The following is a 25,396-nucleotide window of genomic DNA, read 5'->3' as shown; positions in this document are numbered from 1 at the left end:
TGAGAACCACTACATTAATTCTTAAGAAATGATAGTTTCCTAAGGGACTTCAAAATAGTTTTCTTTTACTGTGCCTTAGAGACCAGGTTTGTACCTGGTCCTTTTATTAAGGTCCTGACATACTTTAATCTTACCTGAGTTTTCAAATAGGTGAGTATTTCTAAAGGGAGCTTGCTTAGGGATATCTTCAAGGATATATCGGATACAGGGTAAAAAAAAAAAAACTTCATAAAGAGATACTGCTTTAAAAATATTTACATAATAAACTTACTTTAATAGTGCAAAAAATAATCTGCTTCCAATCACCAGTGAAGAAACTTCCAAAGAATTTTATAAAAATAGCCAATACTTTGAACAAATAGAAAAGCAAATAATTAGATAAATAATACAATTATGTACTCCAAACCCAAGAAAGCAGAGATTATCATTACAAGCTAAATCATCCTTGGAACTGGTCATTCCAGGTTGCCAAAATACATAAAACAAAACTTCTACTTTTTAGGTTTTAAAGAAAGAAATAAAACAACTCCAGTAAGAAAACAAATTTCATGGGAAGTTTCAGGGAAACACCATATTGATGACCTTAAAATTTTTTCAAGGAGTTTACAGAAACAGGGAATATTTAAATATGGATTTTTATGGCAAATGAGTTTTATGTTGACTTTTGAAGCTTATAAGACCATTTACTATTTTGACTAGTAGTTCAGGAGTAAAAGCCAATCAAGAGGGCAAATAACATTCATGGGATCCATAAAACTTTAACCTGATCCCAAAATATAAAACAAAATATTAAGACAAATTAGTTTAAAAATGTAAATATATTTGAGAAATATATAAGGGAAACAAAAATTATCATGATTAGGATTTGACTAAAGACTGGATGAAGTTTTTTCACATTTGTCTATCTTACAGATAATACTGATTATTCAATATCAGTGGATGTGCCTATTTTTGTGTATAAGAAAATGTTTGGCTTCAGAAACTAATACTTAAAAGTTCATTACCATTACCAAAACTTGACAAACCTGTGTTTTGGGTGTGATATTGTTTGAAGCTGTTATTAAATGAAGGAGACTGAGAATCTTGTTGTAAAGCATCCTTCAGGAAGATGTTTTGAAACTGCCCAGGTAGAGGGATGTCTCTCTATACATCTCTATGTATTTCTATATACATCTCTTTACTATATCACAAACACAAAAACAGTATTAATATATTTACAGATATGTATCAGACCAAAAATTAATTTTTCCCTACAAAATTATATTTATTAGGAAAATGCTAGTAGACACTATATAAAAGAACACAAGGTGTTTAAGAGAAGATGGCAACCACTCCAATAGCTGAGTGCTATAGATTTCTCTTAATAACATCTCTGGAATGGAGAAAAAGGGAGGATGAGTGGTTTGTAGATAGACATGACTACCCTGGAAATATCTGGTAGGCAGAAGCCAGAAACCTAAAAATCATAGCCCTAGATATGGGAGAATGGCTAATATTTTTGTTTGTGGTGACCCCTCCTCTTATACTTAAAAGTTAGTTCTTAAAGAGTTTGTACTAAAGCAGACAGCACAACTTTAGTGGGAGAAAATTCCATCAGAAGAAACTTTACTAGACTTCTATGACCTAAAGATGAATATTAAACAGCAATTGAAACGCTGACACAGTATTATTATTAAGTGTACTGTGCTTGACTGTTATAACTGCAATCCATGATTCTAGTGGTAGAAATGGCAGTCAGTCCTGAAGCAGATCTCGGTAAATTTGTTTGACTACATTCTTTAGGTAGTTGTCTTCCAGTGGCACTTTAGATAGAATGGCAGTGACTTCATCTTGGCTGGAAAGAACAAAAGGTTAATTAATTTTTCTGGAAACTTGTCTTCATTTCAGTGAAATTCATATTTTTGTGTAGGGTTTCTGAATCTACTAGGAAGCAAAAACAGGCATTTCTGGAAATAATCAGACTGTCCAATTTGAACTGAGATTCTAAAAATAAGGTCTAAGTACCAATTATGTATGTAATTGTGAGGTATCGTGACTTAGCTGCTTTCTCTGGCTATAAAAATCTAAACTACTGGTGTTTGCTGACAGATTTGGGGTGCGCATATTCTAAACTCTATCACCTTGCAATTTGTCCACAGTGTATACAAAAAGTCACAAAATATACAGTAGAAATGAAGTACTTTTAAGTCTGTTCCACAAACTAATTGAGAAAAGCACTATGACTATTCAATTTTTAAAGTGATTACTCTGTTTTTAAGGCCATAAAAGTTGTTCAGATATGATCTGGGCTAAACTTAAGCAGGATTTTTTTTCTTCTCAATTCCTGTTTTAGGAAGGAGTGACCATAAAATGTAGCAAGTATAAAAAAATAGACCAATGGTCTCCTGTATTCACTGGAGATAGCAATGAAGGCCACTGATTTTAAAAGAACAAATTCTTCAAAATGAAATCAGAGAGAGAGGTGACTTCTGGCTTTCACTATGGTCTATTCATTTTCTGACCACTTTGAGAAATCTTTCAAAAGAAAGAACAAAGGTAAAAAAGTAGTTGGGAGCCCTTTCTTGCTTGCTCTTTACTCACCCAATGTTTCCAAGGTGATTTTGAATAGAAAAAGGTAATGGGACTGATGGGTAGTGGGCTGAGAGAGACAAAGTTATCTCAAACTTTGCAAATGCTGCTGAGCTGGAGAATAAAAGCTTCAATCTGTAAAAGACAAGATCCTCAATTTAACATACAAAACAAAAATAGAATGAAACACAAATACATTTTCTTTTTATACTGAACCTTTGGTATACATCATTGCTTATCAAATGAACAGAGGGTAAAACATCTGGAACAAAGCAAGCTTATGGTTGTATTTCCATCATTAGTCATGAAACTATTAATTAAATTATTTTAATAAGTTTTTGACTAACTACTTACTGTCATGGGTTGTGTCCCCTAAAATTCATGTATTAAAGCCCTAACCCCTAGTACATCAGAATGTGACCTAATTTGTAAGGAGGATCACTGCAGAATTAATTAGTTAAGATGAGATTGTCCCAGAGTAGGGTGGGCCCTTAATCCAAAATGACTGGTGTCCTAACAAAGAGGGAACATTTGGACACAGACATACACACAGGAAGAATGTCATGTGAAGATAAAAGATGCTACTGGGATTACATATTTACTAACAAGGAATGCCAAAAGACTGCCAGCAAATCACCAGAAATTAGGAGAGGCATGGAATAGATTCTCTTTCATAGCCTTCAGAAGGAACTGGTCCTGCTGACACTCTGACCTCAGACTTCCAGCCTCCAGAACTGTGAGACTATGAATTTCTGTTGTGTAAGCCATATAGTTTGTAATACTACTCTGTCATGGCAGCTCTACAGAAACTAATACACTTACTCAGTATTTTTCACATTTATGCTTATTAGGTTATAATTTGGTCCCCATCGCTTTAAAAACTCAATCTCCTCTCCAAGGAGTTTGCAATGGCTCACTACTAGTGAGATTTCTTGAAGCATCTGGGAAAAACAGAAAAAGAAAAGATGGAAGTATAAAAACATTTCAGGGTTTAGTGACTCTTTTATAAAGAATCCTCCAAAGTTAAACAGTTTAGTATATCTTAGTATATATCATTTCAGGATTCACTATTACATACATAAAATTTCAGTTCTGCTTTTTGGGACAGTTGACATAATTTTCCTTTAAATTATTTCAGTGGGAATTTACCTTGGGTACCTGATGCTGTGTTGTGCATGTCTTCTTCCAGGATTCCTGTTGCTCAATGTACTGGAAAATAAGGTTATGAACTAAAAGGGAGGAAGGAGGAGCTTTATCCTCTGAGGAAGCAAAAAGAAAAAAAAATTAAAAGCAGCGTATTACTTATTATTCATGTATTTTATATATGTACACACACACACACACACACACACACACACACATGAAATACTAACTAGAAATACCTTCAAACATCTAGGTATCTATCATCTCCATTTTATTCTCAAACACATAAATCATCATATATAGTGAACATAAGACACTGTGATATAAACTCAAACCTTTATCACATACAGAATAAAACGGAGATAAACGTGTAGGTTTAAATGTAATATAACCTTGAGTTTAAATTCTGGCTTTCCTAACTACCTGAGTGATCCTAAGCACAATACTTACTGCTTTTGAGCTATAGTTCTCTAACTGCAAAATGGAGAATAGTGTTGATGTAATTAATACACATGTCTGATACAGAGTAAGTACCCCCCATAATGGTAACTTTTAAATTATGGAAATAGCTATTACTCAAGATTTAGTAATAATTTTTTAAAATTTCTTTTAAAGCCCACACAATATTTGGAACAATTCTCAAGCAGGTTTTGGTCCAAAACACATTTCTAATTGTTATTCTTGTTTATATTTAAGTTAGTATGTAAAAGAATTCTCAAGGAACAATTTACACTTATTAAATATTTAATGAATATTAAATAAATTTCCAACAAAATTTTGTTGGATTAAATGTTCTGAACTTACCATCTAACAGAGATTGAAAATTCAGATCAATAATCTTCCTATAAGCCTTGTCCAGGAAAGGGAGACCAACTAGGAAAAACCAGCATAAGAACAGTATTTCTTTTTATCATCTGATTTAAAGCCACATACAACTCAGTACTTTAGAATCCTATTCTTTCTGGGTAGCAGGGTTTTTTCATAAACAGTTGAAGCTTTATCCTTGAATCATACTATTCTCTGTGTATGTAAAGTTTCCCCTGAGAACACTGAACTATATTAACTGTCAGGCCTTTAAGGAAATGTAAGGTGTGGGACATTTTTGTAAATTTATCAGGGTCTCCTCCTTTGAACCCTAACTTCTGTGCAAAAATAATATTCCTTTTAGGAATCATATAAAGAAGATGACTACAACCTCCCCACACCTATTATCTTTGCACAAATACAGTGAAAACAATTTATGCTTTTAGTGTCACAGTAATTTTAGCCACTCCAGTATTCTTGCCTGGGAAATCCCATAGACAGAGGAGTCTGGCGGGCTATAGTGAATAGGGTCACATAAGTGTTGGATGTGACTTAGCGACTAAATAACAGCAATGAATGAATTTTAGGTAGCTAGGAGAGCTGATTATTCTTCCATACACCAGAGTTATCTCTTGTCTTTAAGATTCTGATTCTTTTCACTCTACTGAATATTTTCTATGTGTTAGGCACTGAGGATATGCTAGTGAGACAAACAAACATGATCAACCTATGCTCTAAAGAATTACAGCTCAGGGGGACACACAGATAATTGCACTAATAAACACACCAAGAACTACAAACTGTAATAAGTACAATTAAGAAAACTGCATGAAGCAATGAGAACATATACCAGCAGGGCAAAAAGAGTCAAGGAAAACTTTCCTGAGAAAGTGATAACTTAGTTGAGCTCTTAAGGACTATCAGTAGACGTTTACTTAGTGAAGAGGAGGTGCTATCGTCTGAAAATTCATAGGCTGAAAACCTAATGCCCACTGTGATAGTTGTAGGAGGTGTAAGCACCTTTGGGAGGTGCTTAGATCATAAGGATGGAGCCCTTATGAATGCGATTAGTGCTCTTAAAACAGAGACCTTGAAGAGCTAGCTAGTTACGTGAGGATACAAAGAAGAGTCTGAAGCCTGAAAGAGGGCCCTTGCCTGACCATACTGGCACCCATATCTTGAGCTTCCAGCCTCCAGAACTGTGAGAAATAAATTTCTGTTGTTTATAAGCTACTCAGTGTATGGTATGTAAAAGTTTTCTCTAGTTGCAGCACGCAGGCCTCTCTTGTGGAACGTAGCTTCTAGAATGCGCCAGTGGCTCAGTAGTTTTGGTGCATGGACTTAGCTGTCCCAAGGCGTGTGGGATCTTAGTTCCCCAGCCAGGGATTGAACCCACGTCCCTTGCACTGGAAGGCGGATTCTTTACCACTGGACCACCAGGGAAAGTCCCAGTTTATGGTATTTTTAAAATGGCAACCCAGAGGACTAAGACAGGGCAAAAGTTTCCAGGCATAAGAAACATCGGGATGAATGTCCTGAGGTAGGATGGAATATGACTGAGCATGAAAGACCATAATCTTTTAAAGAAACGAAAGAAATTCACTGTGGCCGATGTGCAGAGAACAATGCAAGACGAGGCAGAAAAAGAAGGAAAAATTCAATTCATTCAGGGCTTTACAGGTTATAAATATTTTGATCATCAGTCTAAGAGTAGGAGGTACATGATAAAATTTTCAACAATTACTACAGCTACAGGAAGGAGAAAGAAATAGAGGGGAAAAGAAAAAGTTCCAGAAAGACTACCTATAGTGTTATTGTATAGACTGGAGGTGTCTCTTGGCAGAAGAGACACAAAAAAGTAGATGAATGTTAAATCTGAATCAGTAAGTCTTACTCATAATTTAGATATGCCAGGTAAAGAAGAAAGAGGTATAGAGTGATTCCTAACTTTTAATTTCGGACCTGAACAGAAGTTGACAGTATTCATTTAGAAAAGGAACTTTTTTTGGGGTGGTTGTTCCACACGATTTACAGGATTTTAGTTTTTCAACCAGGTACTGAACCTGAGGCCATGGTAGTAAAAGTGCAAGTCCTAATCACTGGACAGACAAGGAATTCCCAGGAACTTTTAAGGAGAATTGAGCTTGGAGGCTGAGATATATATAAAGATTCAAAGTTTCAATTTGGCCATGTTCACCCAGGGCTGGCCATGCTGAAGCTGTTTCAAGAGAAGAGACCTAAAGATACTGACAGGAGATTATAACAAAATAGCTAGGACACTATCAAGTTACCATCTAGTGATGTTTAACTATTTTGATAAACCCACCAATCAATACACAGAGAATTTCCAATTACTTTTTTGGGTTAACTTATGTACATCAAAAACCCAGTCAAGAACCATCAGCATTAGAGCAAATCCTCTATCATAACAGACAGATGGAAAAAAAGAAATCAGAGTAAATAGATGTGAAGAGCATGTTGAACCATTTTTCTGGATAGGCAAAATTTCTATTATCTAATGTAATTCAACAAAGGGCAACTTTCACTAGCTGAATTTTTTAACTTTTTATTTAATAAAATAAAATTCTATTATCACTAATTAAAGTGATTGCCTCTTTTAAGATTTTCAGCAGTACTTTCATCATGTCAATACATGTTAATATTGTATTAAAACAAAAGATATGAATCTATAGTAAGTTTAACCATACATTTATCTACAGAGGAATTATCTTATTCTTGCTACTTACCTACTGGCTCTCCAAAGGTAATGATGAGTTCTATTGTGTCATAAAGAAAGGTGAATATAGCTTGATTATCACTCCACTCAATGACATCCCATTCAGACAAGCTAAAGAAAGAGAAAAGACAAAAAAACATTTTTTAAGATAAAAGAAGAGAGTTAACTTCTTCTACCATCTGAATAGTACCATCAGCGACTACTGGAGTTTTCTACTGGCTTGGGAGACAGTCATTATTTTAATTTCAATACTGTGAATGTACAAACTTATGCTTTTGAAAGAAATAAGAACTGACTCAATTTTGAGTTATCAGAGAAAAGCCAAGTCTAGGCAATATAAAATATTAAATATTTTAACATTACAAATTTCATAGCTCTCCCACCTTGTATACTTTCAGCTTACTATTGAGTATATTAATTCTTTTTTCTGAGAATACATTGCATTATAGGTTAAAAACAGTGATAGACATTATAAACACATGTCAACTGCACTTGTGGATTGAGACAACCACAAAGGTACAGGATAAAACACAAATTAATGCTATCTGTTTTCCCTTACCTCAACTGATTCAGTAGCTCTTCAGTTCTCTTTGTTTGTTTTTGCACAAAGTCTAATTGAGCAAGGATCTGCTCTTTCTGTATCTCCAGCTCTAAAAAATCTCTGCAAATCAAACCAGGTATTTACAGAAAGATAAGGTCACTGTTAGAGAATTCAGACATCATTAAAATAAAAGTTTATGACAACAAGCCATGTGCTAAATGGCTCCCCAGTGAGGTGAACGACGTATATTTTTGCATTTTTAGTTTTTTTTAAGTAAACATTAAACTAGAAGTGTGGGTCTATTATTATTAAAATTTAATTTTCCCCCCACCCCATCCCACCCCTCTAGGTTGTTACAAAACACTGAACTCCCTGTGTTATACAACACTTCCATTATCGATCTATTTTACATATGGTAATGTACATGTTTCATGCTAGTCTCACAATTCATCCTATTCTCTCCTTCGTGTGCTGTGTTTAAAGTCCATTCTCTATGTCTCTATTCCCACACTACAAAAAGGTTCGTCAGTACCATTTCTCTAGATCCCATACACATGCTTTAATATATGGTATTTGTTTTTCTCTTTCTGACTTAATTTACTCTTTCTAACAAGCTCTAGGTTCATCCACCTCACTAGAACATGTATCCTTATGGCTGATTCACATTGTTGTATGGCAGAAGCTAACACAATATTGTAAAGCAATTATCCTCCAATTAAAAATAAATTAACAAAAATTAACCTCAAAAAAATTTACTTTTCATTTTGATGTTAAAAATGTAAGCATAATGTAGACCATAAGAATGCCCACCTTAAAAATGAAACATGCCATAATTTTGGTGCATGCATTTGGTTTTGTTTAGCTTATTAGAGCTAAACAGAATTTATATTTTGTTAGTCATTTTGCTAGCATCAATTTAATTTTAGCTAAATTATTATCACCTATCAAGTTAATGTTTCCAGTTGGAATTTTACTGGTTTTGTCATTATTTGTATTTGATTTCTTTGAGTCTTATAGTTAAATAAGATCCAGAGTATAAGAAACACATACCTTATTTTATATTTATTTACACTTAAGTGTCATATAAAAGCAGTTTAATGCTAGATCTTCTTTAACAGGATCCTGATACTACACAAGCTTGAGAACTACTACCTTGGATTAATGCTTTGTAAGCAATAAATGCTTTAGAGTATACTGCTAAGATGGCTTCCAAGGTCAAGTTCAAAGTGGAGTAGAAGCCCTGACTCAACCTTAGTCAATATTCATGTTCTCAATCTTGTCAGTTTCTGGAGGTTGGAAATCACTTAACCATGTGCAGGTTAGCATATTTTCTAACACTCAAACTGAAGGCTAACCTTTGAAGCTTTTCTTCCTCAGTTTTCAGCTGTTCCAGTTCTTTGAAAAGAAAAACAAAAACAAATCTATCAGAATCTACACATTAAAATACTCGTATAAAAATCATCTGTTTTATTGAAAAGTCTATCTCATTAATCTCATTTAAATAAAAAGCTCAGAATAGAAGACTTTTCCCCCATTTATCTCCCTAATTAAATCAGTTACCTTTCTCTGCAGCTCTCACTTCAGAATTCAGTACTTCCACAGGACTGTCTTTCTGTTCATCCTCCAAATTCTTAGTTTCTAAAGTAGACCATGGATTAAAATAACTCAGTCAAAAATAATTAAACAACCAGAGATGAAAAGAAGAGATGGTCCCAAAATGTAGTGTTAAGAATATTTCACAAGCATTTATCTTAACCCACCTTTTCCTTGACAAAAAAGCATTGAGATACAATAATAATTTCATAAGAAGACTTGCTTCTAGTGGCAGATGTAAATTGTTTATATATAATTTGCATACATCAAAATTATTGTTAGGCAACCCCATGGACTAAGCAAGAACACATACACATATATAAACGGACACACACATACTTAAATTTATTTCTGATACCTTGGAATCATCCTTAAAAGCCTTCTCTCTCTCCACATCCAAATCAAGTTTAGACTTTTACCTCAGAAATATTTTCTGAATCTACTTTTTTCCTTCACCACTACCAAGTTCCATTTATATAAGTTATTGTCCTTTATTAACCATACCATCCAATAACTGCTTAACTTCTTAATTTACAGCCAATGCTTAACACCCTTCAAATAGCTATTCACTGATTTCAGAAAAAGTCAAAACTCCTTAAGAGGCCCTCCTTGACCTGGTCCCTAAAGCTGGCATCTCCAGCTTTATCTCAGACTATGTTCCCTTTTGTTCTTTCTATTCTAGCCACATTTGCCTTATTTTAGATCCTTTTACTTGGTATATTCTTTTCCAAAGAAAGGCTCCTGTCTGTGTTATTCATATTGAACAGTCTGCTTTTCCCTCCCTTCTCACTTTAGCCCCGACTTATTCTTCAGATCTTGGCTTAAATGCCACTTCCTCAAAGGGAAGCCTCTCCTGACCCGACAGTTAGATTTCTACTTCAGGAACTTACAGCACCATGGAACCACTCTTCCATAGCAGTTACCATAAAACTATTTAATGCTTATAATCTTTCCTCAATATTGTAAAAGCAAATTGTCAAATCCAAACATATTTGAATGTGATCTCCTATAATTTGAAATTGAAATAGTATTGGAGCTCTGTATAGTACTGTAAAAAATTAAAGTATGGAAGCCTTTCTTAATGTATGAATGTTTGAATTAAAAGATAGTAATGGGAGAATTGACAAATAAAAAAAAAATACTCCACAAGGGCATAAAGTTCTGTTTTTAATCACTACAGTAGTCTTAGCACCAAGCACTATACAAGGCACATGATAGGTACTTCGTAATTTGCTCAAGGAATAATGAAGAAAGAAGACAGAAAGAGACAGCCATTCAGTGGCAGCTAGAGAAAGAGTATGATTGTTGGCACTTTTAAAGGTGAGAAGTGAATACATTCAGTGGAGGAGGCAGAGAGGTTGTAAATACAAGAGATAAGTGGAAGTCAGTGCAATAAGATTCCTGAGAAGACAAGAGAGGCTGCAATTCAAAGTTTAGGTGGAGAGATTGATCTTAGGGAAAAGAAAGGAAGGATGAGAGAATGGATACAGATATATAAAAGTTTCGTTTGTTTTGTAGCAGAAAGTTTAGAAATTCTGGCCTTAATGGCTTCTATTTTTTTTCCATGAAGTGAAAAAGCAAGGTAATGAACAAAGGGGTGTGATAGTCTAAGACTATGGACTTCACATATTTATTACCCGTTCAATGCAGAAAATATGCACCAGGCACTTTTTCTGTGCAAAGCATAGTGCTAAGAATTTTGAAGGATATGGGGAAAAATAAAAGCTGATCTTTGTCTCCATGGAGCTTACAAATTAATTAGAAAAGTAAACTATATAGAAGTAACTATAATTACAATTAGACATGATAGGTACAATAAAATAGCCAAAGCAGCTCAAGAGAGAGAACACTATCCCTTGGTAAAAAATATAAGGAGAATGTATTAGGCAAACACAAAGTGGCAGAACCGCAAAGAAATGACAAGATGTGGTTGGAATTTAGGATGTGTAAGGGAATAATAGTAAAAATCATGTAAGAAGGGAATATCTGAAAATGATGGTTGAGAACACTAAATGTCAAGCTCAGAAGTTTGGACTTTATTTTGTAATAAATGGAAAGGCGGAAGTTTTTCAGGGTAGTAACATAAAAGAAAAGGTAGCAAGAATTCATGAAAGAACTATACAGAACAGATCTTCATGACCCAGATAACCACGATGGTGTGATCACTCACCTAGAGTCAGACACCCTGAGTCTGAAGTCAAGTGGGCCTAAGGAAGCATCACTACGAACAAAGCTAGTGGAGGTGATGAAATTCCAGGTGAGCTATTTCAAGTCCTAGACGATGATACTGTTAAAGTGCTGCACTCAATATGCCAGCAAATTTCGAAAACTCAGCAGTGGCCATAGGACTGGAAAAGGTTTGTTTTCATTCCAATCCCAAAGAAAGGCAATGCCACAGAATGTTCAAACTATTGCACAATTGCACTCATCTCATACGCTAGCAAAGTAATGCTCAAAATTCTCCAAGAGAGGCCTCAACAGTATGTGAACAAGAACTTCCGGAAGTTCAACCTGGATTTAGAAAAGGCGGAGGAACCAGAGATCAAACTGCAAACATCCGTTGAATCATAGAAAAAGAGAGTTCCAGGAAAATATCCGCTTCTGCTTTATTGACTACACCAAAGGCTTTGACTGTGTGGATCACAACAAACTGTGGAAAATCCTTAAAGAGATGGAAATACCAGACCACTTTACCTGCCTCCTCAGAAATCTGTAGGCAGGTCAAGAAGCAACAGTTAAAACTGGACACGGAACAACAGACTGGCTCCAAGTCGAGAAAAGAGTACGTCAAGGCTGTATATTGTCACCCTACTTATTTAACTTATATGCAGAGTACATCATGCGAAATGCTGGGCTAGATGAAGCACAAGATGGAATCAAGATTGCCAAGAAAAATATCAATAACCTCAGATATGCATATGATACCACGCTTATGGCTGAAATTGAAGAGAAACTGAGGAGCCTCTTGAAAGTGAAAGAGGAGAGTGAAAAAGCTGGCTTAGAACTCAACAGTCAGAAAATGAAGATCATGGCATCTGGTCCCATCATGGGTTCCATCCAGTCCCATCACCTCATGGCAAATAGATGGGGAAACAATGGAAACAGTGACAGACTTTATTTTTGGGGCCTCCAAAATCACTGCAGATGATGACTGCATGCATGAAATTAAAAGATGCTTGCTCCTTGGAAGAAAAGCTATGACCAACCTAGACAGCATATTAAAAAGCAGAGACAATACTTTGCCAACAAAGATTTGTCTAGTCAAAGCTATGGTTTTTCCAGTAGTCATGTATGGATGTGAGAGTTGGACTATAAAGAAAGCTGAGTGCCAAAGAATTGATGCTTTTGAATCGTGGTGTCGGAGAAGAGTCTTGAGAGTCCCTTGAACTGTAAGAAGATCCAACCAGTCAATTCTAAAGGAAATCAGTCCTGAATATTCATTGGAAGGACTGATGCTCAAACTCCCAATACTTTGGCCACCTGATTAGAAGAACTGACACATTGGAAAAGACCCTGATGCTGGGAAAGATTGAAGACAGGAGGAAAAGGGGACAACAGAGATGTTTAGATGACATCACCAACTCAATGGACATGAACTTGAGCGGGCTCCAGGAGCTGGGGATGGACAGGGAAGCCTGGTGTGCTACAGTCCCTGGGTCGCAAAGAGGGACATAACAGTGACTGAACTGAACTGAACATAATGAATACTGTCCTTTATAATTATTAAACCTGCAGCAATGTACAGGTTGGACTGAAAAGAGATAGAATGAAATTAAGAGTGTAGAAAGATTAGTTAGAAGATCTGAAATAGCACATGTCAGAATTAACGATCGTGTTAATGGGAATGGGGAAGAATACAGAAGATACTGAAGCGGATATAACAGGATTTGATAAGAGAAACTCAAAGACAATAAAAGTTATGAGCCTTTTACAATTTATAAGAATGATTACACTGTTAATACAAATGAGAAGTATCATAGACAACAAATTTTCAGATATTATTTTGAAAATGGAAGACAATAACTTCCATTTTTTCACATAATGTTTAAGGTGCTTAAAGGACACTTTTGTTGAAAGGTTCAGCAAGAAGCTGGAAATGTTAAGTCTGGAACTCAAGAGAAAGAGAAAAATGCCCTCATGCAAAATGATTACAGGTCACTTGAATGCAAAAATCTGGGACATCCCGGGTGGTCGAGTGGATAAGACTCCAAGCTTCCAATGCACGGGGCTCGGGTTCCATCCCTGTCTGGGGAACTAAGATGTCACATGCCACAACTAAAGAAGCCTGCACACTGCAGTGAAGACCCATAGCAGCCTAAATAAATAAATATTTAAAAATGGGCAAAAATCTGTGTGTATATTTTTTCTGACACTAAGTGCAGTATCTGGCAGGTAGTAGGTACTGAACAAATGCTGGATGAATTTAACTGAATTTGGGAATCATTCATATAAACATAATTGTTAAGGCAGATGAAAGTATTAGGGGAGAAAATATAGAAATGAATAGATGAATGCTACATAAGGGGTTAGTTAGATAAGGGACAACAGAGGAGCTAAAAGGAACAGTCAGGAGAAAAGAATAGTATCAAGATAGAGCAATATCACAGAGTTCAGGAAGAAGAACGTTTCAGGAAGAAAAGAATAATCAGCAGTGTCAAATACTGAAAAAGATCTAGATGGCTAAGGACTGAGAGCGACCAAATTTGATGATTATGTGAAATTTTGTGATCTTTGAAAAAGCAGTTTCAAGACAAAACTAACAAGTCAGGATAATGAGAGACCAAACTGAAAGGATAAACAAGTTCATTTATTAAAAACAACACAACGGGCCTGGTGCACTAGGAAGACCCAGAGGAATCGGGTGGAGAGGGAGGTGGGAGGGGGGATCGGGATGGGAATACGTGTAACTCTATGGCTGATTCATATCAATGTATGACAAAACCCACTGAAATGTTGTGAAGTAATTAGCCTCCAACTAATAAAAAAAATAAAATAAATAAAAAACAACACAAGATTATGGTCTATGTTATGAAGAGTTTTCCAAAGAGACTTATTATTTTGGGTATTTCTTGATTATGTTATGAATGACCACAGTAAAGGAGTTGCTCTAATTTAATGTCTCAAGCTGCTAAATACCAGGCTTCAGTATAGTGCTACTAGCAAAGTAGGGAAGGATTTAGATACAATTGAATTTTCTTTTGGAAACGTATTCAAGATATTTTACCTATTTCCACCTCGGTGAGACAGTTATCAATCTTCTTAAGTATGTCGTCCATCTCATTTATCCTTTTATGAAGTTTCTCTCTCTCACTCTAAACACACAATATCACAAGACTGTCAAGTTAAACCTCAAAACAAAAGATTATAACATTATAAACGGTTCAAACTGCTAACATAACTGCTACGTCTAATTTATGATCAAGCAAATCTTTTTGTTTGCTATTATTTTTGTTTTGGGTGTGCAGTGCAGCATGCGGGATTTTGGTTTCTGACCATGGATTGAATCATGCCCTGTGCAGTGGAAGTGCAGAGTCTTAACCACTGGACCACCAGGGAAGTCCCATGAACAGGCAAATCTAAAAGATCGAAGCTTTCAAGTCTTGTCTTAAAAAAAGTTTTTTTAAGCATACATAACAGATTCATATTAATTCATATTTTATACTTTATTTTAGATTTCTATGTAATATAAGATGTTAATATATATAACTTAGAGTTTATAAAAATGATCTATGGTCAAATAAATTTGGGAAACACTGATCAAATATAAATATAGCATTTTTTCTTTTTAGACAAAAAAAAAAAGATTTCTGATCTTAGACTTTAATATGTTAGCTATTATATTTCTCCAAAAGGGGGACACTGTATGTAACACTTCCCAGACTTATTTGCCAATGAAAAGTTTTTTTATGCAGGACCTTTCTTCAAGGATGATCATTTTGGAAAATGCCATTTTTAAAAAATATATGCATACACATACATAGCTGAATATGGACTACAAGAAAGATAATACCAGAGTACAGTCCTTAGCAAAGGAAGATCCTAATTCTATATTGTTTTATTTCAATATGTAGAATTTGAGATGAGACATATACCCATATTAGTAAATATATTCTAGAATTACTCAAGATGCCAGGATTTACAACTTTTGTTAAACTGAACCTCACTTCTTATGAACAGTTTTAAGTTTTTGCCCAACTCTCATTCACATGTCTCCTAAGGAACATTCTTCATATTCCACAATCACTATAAAGTAACTTTAATAGATCTTTCTAAGCTCTTAACGGTCTCAAATTACCTGAGCTGACTGTACCAGCTTGCTGTATAGAGCCACTTTTCCTTGGTGAGTGAAGACTTTAGTCATCTTGGTAAAACGTGACTTTATTTTGTTCAAGTAAATTCCAAAGGCCTTCAGCTGTAAAGTCAAAGATTACAATGCATTAAAACAAACGAGTTAGAAAAGGCAAATGGTCTGGGAAGGCTGCTACGTGCTAAGGTTTGCCCATCCTAGACTAGGATTCCTAGGGCTTCTTATTTGCAAATTTAATTTCACTTAATAGCTTAAGTCCAGAACCAAAGATTTCAACTTTGATTCCAGTTGAATAATTCCAGTACAAAATTCATTTATACTACAAATTAGAAAATAGACAGGTTCTTAGTTAATAAAACTTCAATCAGGGCAAATATAAAATGAGTTGCTCATTTAATCAATTAAAATCTTCTCTCCCCTATCTAAATCTAAGTGAAAAGCAAACAAGAAGGGAACTCTAAATTTCAAATGTATTTCATATATTAAATTGATCATGTAAGAAATGTAAGATTCTATACTAACAATCATTGATGTATAATAAAATCTTACTGACATATTATACCTGAGAAGTAAACTAAAGAACTCACCACTAATTATCAAGTGTGTGTGTGTGTGTGTGTGTGTGTGTGTGTGTGTGTGTGAGTGCTCAGTCACTCAGTTGTGTCCTATTCTTTGTGACCCCATGGACTGTAGCCCTCCAGGCTCCTCTGCCCATGGAGATTCTCCAGGCAAGAATACTAGAATTGGTTGCTATGCCCTCCTCCAGGGGATCTTCCCGACCCAGGAACTGAAGCGAGGTCTCCTGCATGGCAAATGGATTCTTTACCAGCTGAGCTTCCAGTGGAGTCGAATTATCAAGTAACAGGTACTAATTTCACAATAAACATTGTAATGTCTATACTGATTCCCATTCAGAAAATGAGACAAAAGTACCTCCTCATCAGAGCAGTGTTTCATTTTTTCCCACAGGTTTCTATTTATATCAGTCAACAGTTTATCTTGGTTCAGCGTAGAAAGCTTTAATCTAAATAGAGAAAAGTTAATTAGCACAGAGTTCAAAAGTCAACCTGAATGATTCAATTTAGATCTACAGGCATACTTAATTTTTCCTAGTTCTTTTCTACATAAAGATGGAATTCACTCAGGAATAGTGGCCAGTTTATTTCAACACTTGTAGAACAGTTCAAGAATGTTATGATTCAAAAAAATTTCCCTCCCAAATAGAACTCTCATCTCAATGCATCAACTTGTTCCAAAATGAAAATACTGTTTTGGTCAAGAAGCTTATTTGGTTAATACACTGTTCAATAAAGTTTTTGGTGAAATGAAAAATATGTCTTTTATTTTTACTTAAAACCAAACAAACTTTTTGGTCAACTCAATATGTTGCTTATAAAGAATCCTTTAAGGGCTTGTGAATGCAAAATTGTTGGAAAGTTGTAACTATTAAGTTAAAGTTTCCAATTCAGTTCAGTCTTACCTCACCTTTATAGAATAGCATTAATAAAAGTAGCAAAGTTACCTTGTTAATAAGCATAGGGAATAAAATTTTATCAGAGATAGAAGATACTATAAACAGGCACATAGGTACAAAATCAAACAGTAGAGCACATCTAAACAAACTTTTCTTTCTATGCAATGAATCTATTTTATTCAAAATAAAACATTCTTAGACAAATCCTGAGACACCCAACTCTTTTAAATAACATGAAGGTAAGAAACCTGTTTTGTTCAGGGATGAACCCCAGGATTTAGTCCTGCGCCTGGCACTCAGGAGGTGCTCAATACGTTTGTTCAATGAACAAGCCAGAAACAGGCAAATCTGCAGTACTATAATTTAATACATCTTAACTTTCTAGTTTTAAAACTATGAAAAGTGAAAGTAAAAGTCGCTCAGTCGTGTTTGACTCTTAGCAACCCCATGGAGTATACAGTCCATGGAATTCTCCAGGCCACAATACTGGAGTGGGTAGCCTTTCTCTTCTCCAGGGGATCTTCCCAACTCAGGGATCGAACCCAGGTCTCCTGCATTGCAGGTGGATTCTTTACCAGCTGAGCCACAAGGGAAGCCCTTTAAAACTATAATTCCCTTTAATTTATTTTTATTTATTGAGGTAACATTGGTTTAAGACACTGGTTTAAAACACTGGTTATATGTTTCATGTGTACATTATATTTTGACATCTATGTACACTACAGTGTGTTTACCACCAAAAGTTTTAAAACTACATGATTCTTAAAAGATTACTTCATTTCTTTTCTGTTTGTTAGACTGGTTCAAATTCAGTTTGACAGTTCTAGATAAGTATGATATAAACACTGCCTTGAGTTGCAAGTTTTGGTTTACCTGTGAAAATCTAGGTATACCTAATTTTTAAATTAGTCTGCTGCATCTACTTACACCAAACCACTGAGCAACAGTCTTGATTAAAACCATGTTCTTTTATAAATGCAAATTAAGAGGAAATGTGATAAAACTATAAACCCAAAGGCGATCTTACCTTTAGGCACTATATAAATCTCTAAAGGGTACTATCTTCTTTTAAACATGTTCTTTCGGAATTTATGATATAATAATCTAATAATTACTGCTTATAAGGACCTCTGTTGTTGTTGTTTAGTCACCAACTCATGTTCAACTCTTTTGTGACCCCAAGGACTACAGCCTGCCAGGCTCCTTTGTCCATGGAATTTTCCAGGAAAGAATACTGGAGAGGGTTGCCATTTCCTTCTCCAGGGGATCTTCCCCACCCAGGGATTAAACCTGAATCTCCTGCTTGGTAGGTGGATTCTTTACCACTAAGTCACCTGGGAATCCCTATTAAGGACACACTCTTTGCTAAGAATGGCATGCAAACTTCTTATATATACTACTTCTACTGCTCATTATATACACTACTTCTACACTACTAAGTAGGTATTATTATCCTCAATTGATGAATGTGAAAATGAAGGTTAAATAACTTACATAAGTAGCCAAGAATTGAACTTCCATCTGACTACAAACCTGAAATTCTTTCCCATATACTATATTACGCTGCCAATTAATGCGGTCAGCTTTTCCTATGCCAGTGTTATTCTAATCAAAATCTTGTCACACAGATTATTCACCCATCCAACAAAACACACACAAAAATGGAAACTTTCATACTCTTCAATCTTCCGGCGAAGAGCTTCACAATCTTCTTTATAAATCTGTATCTTGGGTCGGTAAACATACTGACTTAACATCAGGTCTTCCAGAGTAGGCGATGTGTTTATAGTAAACTGGGGGGAAAAAAAAAAATCCCTTAAAACTGCTATTGTGAGGACCAAACCATGTGCAAGGACTGTTAAGAGTCTCAAACAGTGCTTGAAACGTGAGTGCTTACTTTTACAACTCCTACAAAGGAAAAATGGAAAACTTTAAATTCGTATACCTAGTAAGCTACAGTTGGAATTTGAAATAAAGTCTCTGACATCAAAGTCCATTTCCCACAGATGTTTAGAGAACTGTGGAAGTTCCATACATAGGCTTAAAAATGATTTGAAAATGTTTATGCATTATTTGCATAAACACCTCAATAAACCTGGGTGGGAGAGAGAAATGGTTATACATTGGCTTTGTTTTTTTTTAATTCATTTTTTAACTGAAGCATAATCACTTTGCAGAATTTTGTTGTTGTTTGTCAAACCTCAACATGAATCAGCCATAGGTATACATATATCCCCTCCCTTTTGAACCTCTCTTCTATCTCCTGCCCTATCCCACCCCTCTAGATTGATACAGAGACCCTGCTTGAGTTTTACACATTGTTTTAAAACTATCAATATCTGAACATTCAAACTTATAAAAAACCTCTTTATTGAAAGAAAAAAATAAAAGATGCCAGTTTCCAAGATTATTCTTTTCTATTCTCATTCACTAGCCCTGATCCTTACTTTTATCCCAGGTTGAACTCAGACATTTCTGGCATACATAAAATAAAGCAGTAAAAATCTGGTTATTTTTTTAAATGTCTTAAAATGTCTTTTGGACATTTAAAAAATGTCTTATAGCTCTAACCCAATGACTTTCTGATGTCCCTAATGCAGTGCTGGAAAAACCAAGTTAGCCTATTACATATAAAATCCAAAGAAAACCCTACAAATGTCCAGTATTCATAGGCAGTGTGGCACAGAATAAGTCATTTTAGCATTCTAGGTTTTGGCCTCATCTATAAAATAGGCACAATATTAACCAACCTCTTAAGATCAAAGTAAAAGTTTTTTTAAAAAGGTACCAAAGCTCAGGGCCTGCTAAATAATCTAACAAACTTTAGTTTCCTCTCATTCTCTCCTTTCAGTTGATAAATTAAAAGGAAATACAAATGAGGTTTTAATTTCATTTCTATATCTGTAACTCGTTTTCTAACATGTTGTCAAAGTGTAAAAAGGTGCTAAAGGCAATGATTACTGATGATGACTCTCTTTCTTAAAAAGTAGTTTTAAGGCTAAATTTATTAAAAAAAAAATTCAAAGCTCTATACTTCTCAAAGAAATCAGGCCTCCTTGGGAAAATGGCTGACTTTCATATAGGAGCCAAATACTTGATAAAGGAATTATTTTTACATAAGTATTTGGACGTAATATGAAAAAATGAACAAAATTACGATATCACTACTTTACAACTCGTAATAAATTGCTAGATCTAAATAACGATAACTTAATGGTGATCATCACCAGACATTAACGCCTGATGGAAGGACAAGTACAAAGTAAACTTGGAAAACAAAAACATGTCATCTGATAAAGCCTCTGCCAATTTACAGAAAATACAAAGGACAGGACACATTAAAATGAAAGTTAGGGTACGCATAATGGGCAAAACACATACTTAGCAGAGTATGGAAAAATCTGGTTTCCTTCAAAAAAAAAGAAAAGAGGGAGAGAGAAGGGATATGGGGGAAGAGAGGGTTATGGAAGGGGACCTTATACTTTAAAAGATAATTAAGAAAGAGCTATCAATCTCATTTGGGTTGCACTTTAACAAACTGGAAAATAATGCAGACAATCAGGGAAATATAATACTGACTGAATAATTAATCACTTAAAGATAAGATTATCGTATTTGGACACAGTTTCAAGAGTCCTCATCTTTTCAGGGAGACACACTGAAATACAGATAAACTGATGATACCTGGGATTTCCTTCAAAACAACAGGATGGGGAGGTAGGGAAATATAGAGACAAGGGTTGTTAATTTTTTTTCAAGTCTTTACTGAATTTGTTACAACATTGCTTCTGTTTTATGTTTTTGTTTTTTGGCCCCGAGGCATGTGGGATCTTAGCTCCCCAACCAGGGAACAAACTTGTACTCCCTGCATTGGAAGGCTAAGTCTTAACCACTGGACTGCCAGGGGAGTCCCAGAAGTTGATAATTTTTGAAGTTTGGTGATAGATACATGAGAAGTTCATTAATCTATTATCTACTTTTGTATATGTTTGAAAATTCCTATAACAGCTAAGTTTTTTTTCTTTAAAGAGTAAGGTTTCTCTTGAACCTTCATAACCACAAAGTGAAACACAGGACTATGTTCCCAGAGATTCACCAGGAAGGCCAAATGCAGAGGATATCAGGCTTTTGCACTCTGCATACAGCTGAATGCAACTGCAGATGCTGGAATGCAACACATGGGTTAAACTCCTGCTCCCTGTGTCCAGGCCTACATGCACAAGTCACTCCCTTCCCTCGCCTTATCTATTTTGATTAAGTGCCCAATTTATGCACTATCAGTTCTTAGGTATTTCAGGCCTGGTAAGGGTACCTGCAGTAGTTTCACAGCTGCCCTGAAAGGGAGTATTTTGGTATGAAACACTCCTTGGGCATGCAGGAGATCATGGGACACTAACATAGAACCTTTTTTTCTCTCAGTTTTATTGAGATATAATTGACATATAGCACTGTGTAAGTTTAAGATTTACAGCATAATGATTTGACTTACATACATCATGAAATGATTACCACAAGTTTAATGAACATCTATCACATGGAACAACAGACATGGAACCATCCAAATCAGGAACCAGTACATCAAGGCTGTATACTGTTACCCAGTTTATTTAACTTATATGCAGAGTACATCATGTGAAATGCCGGGCTGGATGAAGCATAAGCTGGAATTAAGATTGAAGGGAGAAATACCAATAACCTCAGATATGCAGATAATCATCCTTATCGCAGAAAGTGAAGAACTAAAGAGCCTCTTGATGAAGGTGAAAAAGGACAGTGAAAAAGTTGGAAATGTCTATTAGAACTCAACTTTCAGAAAACTAAGATCATGGCATTTGGTCCCATCACTTCATGGCAAATAGATGGGGAAATAATGGAAACAGTGAGAGATTTTTTTTGGGGGGGGGGGGCTCCAAAATCACTGTAGATGGTGACTACAGCCATGAAATTAAAAGACGCTTGCTTCTTGGAAGAAAAGCTATGACCAACCTAGACAGCATATTAAAAAGCAGGGACATTACTTTGCCAACAAAAGTCTGTCTAGTCAAAGCTATAGTTTTTCCAGTAGTCATGTATGGATGTGAGAGTTGGACTATAAAGAAAGCTGAACGCAGAAGAATTGACGCTTTTGAACTGTGGTGTTGGAGAAGACTCTTGAGAATCCCTTGGACTGTAAGCAGATCCAACCAGTCCATCCTAAGGGAAATCAGTCCTGAATATTCATTGGAAGGACTGATGCTGAAGCTGAAACTCCAATACTTTGGCCACCTGAGGCGAAGAACTGACTCATTGGAAAAGACCCTGACGCTGTGAAAGATTGAAGGCAGGAGGAGAAGGGGACAACAGAGGATGAGATGGTTGAATGACATCACCAACTAGATGGACATGAGTTTGAGTAAGCTCTGAGAGTTGGTGATGGACAGGGAAGTATGGTGTGCTGCAGTCCCTGGATTGCAAAGAGTCGGACACGACTGAGTGACTGAACTGACTGAATCATCACCTCATACAGATACAAAACTAAAGAAATAGAAAAAAATTTTCCTTGTGATGACAACCCTTAGGATTTTCTCTCTTAACAACTTTCACATACAACATACAACTGTGTTAATTATATTTATCATGTTGTACTTTACATCCCTAGTGCTTATTTATTTTATAATTGGAAGTTTGTACCTTTTGACTGCCTTGATCCAATTCCCCCTCTCCTCATCCCCACCTCTGGTAAACCACAAATCTGATCTCATTTTTTATAAGTTTGTTTGTTTTTGAAATATAACTGACCTACAATACTATGTTATTAGTTCTTCTTACACAATATAGCGATGTGGTATCTCTACACAGTATCTTTAGCTGGTGCTACCAGCTGAACTCCTGCAACTGCACACACACATGGGTGCCAAACACACACCTCCCTGTCTGCCTCAAGAATGCCTCCCCAGTTCCACACTAAAGGAGATTCATGGTCATCTAAATCCTGTAACAGATGCCCATAGTTGTGAACCTCCTTTTCCACAGCCCATACGATACCCATTTCTTTGGCCCTTCCCTACTTTGGGATTTTTAAAAAAAATACTTCTTTTGGCTGCACCACACAGCATGTGTGTGGTCTTAGTTCCCCAACCAGAGATGGAACTTGTGCCTCCTGCACTAAAGCATGAAGTCTTAAATACTGGACTGCCAGGGAAGTCCCTACTTTGGGATTTTTAAATTTCTTTCCTGAGATAGTATGAATTCTTCTTACCATCTTTTTTTTTTTTTTTTAATTTTACTGAAGTATAGTTCATTTGTCTTACCCTCTTGATGGTTCTTTCCCAGATATATTTACCTAACACTGCCTTTCCTGACCTCTACAAAGCCTGAGACCAAAGGGGAAGAGTCATACTAATTCATACTAATATTCCCTTGATTGATCCCTCAAAGATTAGCTTCCTAGATATCCTCCACTCTTCTACCCTGCCAGCAACCTTTCTGTTCCTACACTTCCCCTTTGCTGTCTCTGGCCCCTGGCACTGTTTCTGCATTTCCCAAGACTCTAGATACATACCTAGACACCTTTCTATTTCCCATCTGCAGCTGAGGCTAGGGGATTCTACAGGGAAGGGACACTATTATGGTGATGAGAATAATGAGGTTGGGGACCCAAAAGATGCTTGAGTATCTTTCTCCTTTCTATCTTTGATTTACTTTTCACCTTTAGATATACAGTTCTCCTGTAATTGATTTCCTTCGAAACAGCTTTAATGAGATTCAATTTACACACCATATAATTCACTAAGTATGTGATTAAATGACTTTTAAAATATATTCACAAGGTTGGGCAACATCATCACCAGCAAATTTTAGAGCACTTTCATTCCTCTAAAAGAAACCCTGTAACCATTAGCTGTCATTCCTTTCTCCTCCACCCCTATCTTAGCCTCAAGTAACCACTAATCAGTTCACTTTTTGGCTATTATGAATAATGTTCATGTACCAGTTTTTGTGCAGAGGTACATATTCAATTATCTTAGATAAATACTTAGAATTGGAATTGGTGGATCATATAAAAGTTCTGTTTAACTTTTTGAGGAAACATCCAGCTCCTCCAAAGTGGCTACACCATTTTACATGTCTACCAGCAATGTATGAAAATTCCAGCCTCTTCACATCCTTGCCAGCACTTGTTATTTTGTCTTTTCAGCTATAGGCATCCTAGTGGGTGTGAAATGGTAACTTATTTTAATTTGTACTTCCTTTATCACTGTTTTGCTAATTGGCCATTTGCATATCTTCTTTGGAAATGTCTATTTTGATCCTTTGATATTTTTTAATAGTTATCTTTTTTTTTTTTAATTATTTTTATTTATTTGGCTGCACTGGGTCTTAGTTGCAGCACATGGGTTTTAGTTCCCTGACCAGGAATTTAACCCAGGCCCCCTGAGTTGGGAGCGCTGAGCCTTAGTCCCTGGACCACCAGGGAAGTCCCCAATTGGGTTATTTTTTTGAGTTGTAAGAGTTCTTTAAATATTCTGGATACACAGCTAAGATGTGTGATTTGCAAATGTTTTCTCCTGTTCTGTGGGTTGTGTATGCCCTTTCTTGATGGTATCATTTGCAGCACACAATTTTTAAATTTTGATGAAGTCCAATTTTTAATTTTGGCATTTGTGCTTTGGTGTTGTATAGGATTGATTTTTTTTTTATGTATAATGTGAAGTATGGATCAAGGTTCATTTTTTTCCTGTAGATAGCCAACTGATTCAACACCATTTATAGGAAAGGCCACCATTCTACAGGGGCATCTTTTGTCATAAATGTGTGGGTCTATTCTTTAAAAGTTAGAAGTCATCTGGTCCTAGTGACAATTTTAATGGTAAATTGCAAACTACAAATTTCAATGGTGGGAATAATTTCCTGGTGGTCCAGTGGTTAGGACTCCTCACTTTCATGGCAAAGGGTGTGAGTACAATCCCTGGTCAGGGAACTAAGATCCTGCAAGTCAGGTGGTATAGCCAAAACAAATATTCAATGGTAGTTAATGAGAGTTATCCAGTTCTTGGGTTAATTTTGGTAATTTGTATTTTTCTAAAAAATCATCTAGGTCTTAAAAGTTGTCATCACAGTTGAAGGATTAAAAAAATTCTTTTAATCTTTCCTTTAATCTGTGGATGCATCTTTCTCAATCATATGTATTTTAGCTTTCTCTCTCCCCCCCTGTTTTTAGATTTATTTGTCATCACAGTTGAAGGATTA

General features: G+C 35.7%; 1 protein-coding gene across 1 annotated transcript in view; it reads right to left on the bottom strand.

Moving 5' to 3' along the window:
• Positions 1-253: 253 nt before the first annotated feature.
• The window catches only part of KNL1 (kinetochore scaffold 1), a 63,618-nt gene continuing 38,475 nt past the window's right edge, over positions 254-25,396 (bottom strand). Inside the window, 14 exon segments of the mRNA XM_065940923.1 lie at positions 254-1,739; positions 1,741-1,834; positions 2,581-2,703; positions 3,391-3,509; positions 3,718-3,827; positions 4,516-4,584; positions 7,263-7,363; positions 7,812-7,913; positions 9,149-9,188; positions 9,354-9,431; positions 14,611-14,698; positions 15,682-15,798; positions 16,627-16,717; positions 18,845-18,960. Of these exon segments, the coding sequence (XP_065796995.1) occupies positions 1,716-1,739; positions 1,741-1,834; positions 2,581-2,703; positions 3,391-3,509; positions 3,718-3,827; positions 4,516-4,584; positions 7,263-7,363; positions 7,812-7,913; positions 9,149-9,188; positions 9,354-9,431; positions 14,611-14,698; positions 15,682-15,798; positions 16,627-16,717; positions 18,845-18,960 (1,272 nt within the window). The 3' untranslated portion in view covers positions 254-1,715.

This window comes from Muntiacus reevesi, chromosome 7 (genome assembly GCF_963930625.1).
Source record: "Muntiacus reevesi chromosome 7, mMunRee1.1, whole genome shotgun sequence".
NCBI lineage: Eukaryota > Metazoa > Chordata > Mammalia > Artiodactyla > Cervidae > Muntiacus > Muntiacus reevesi.
The sequence above is the reverse complement of the archived record's forward strand: the minus strand, read 5'-3'. Positions and strand labels throughout refer to the sequence as shown.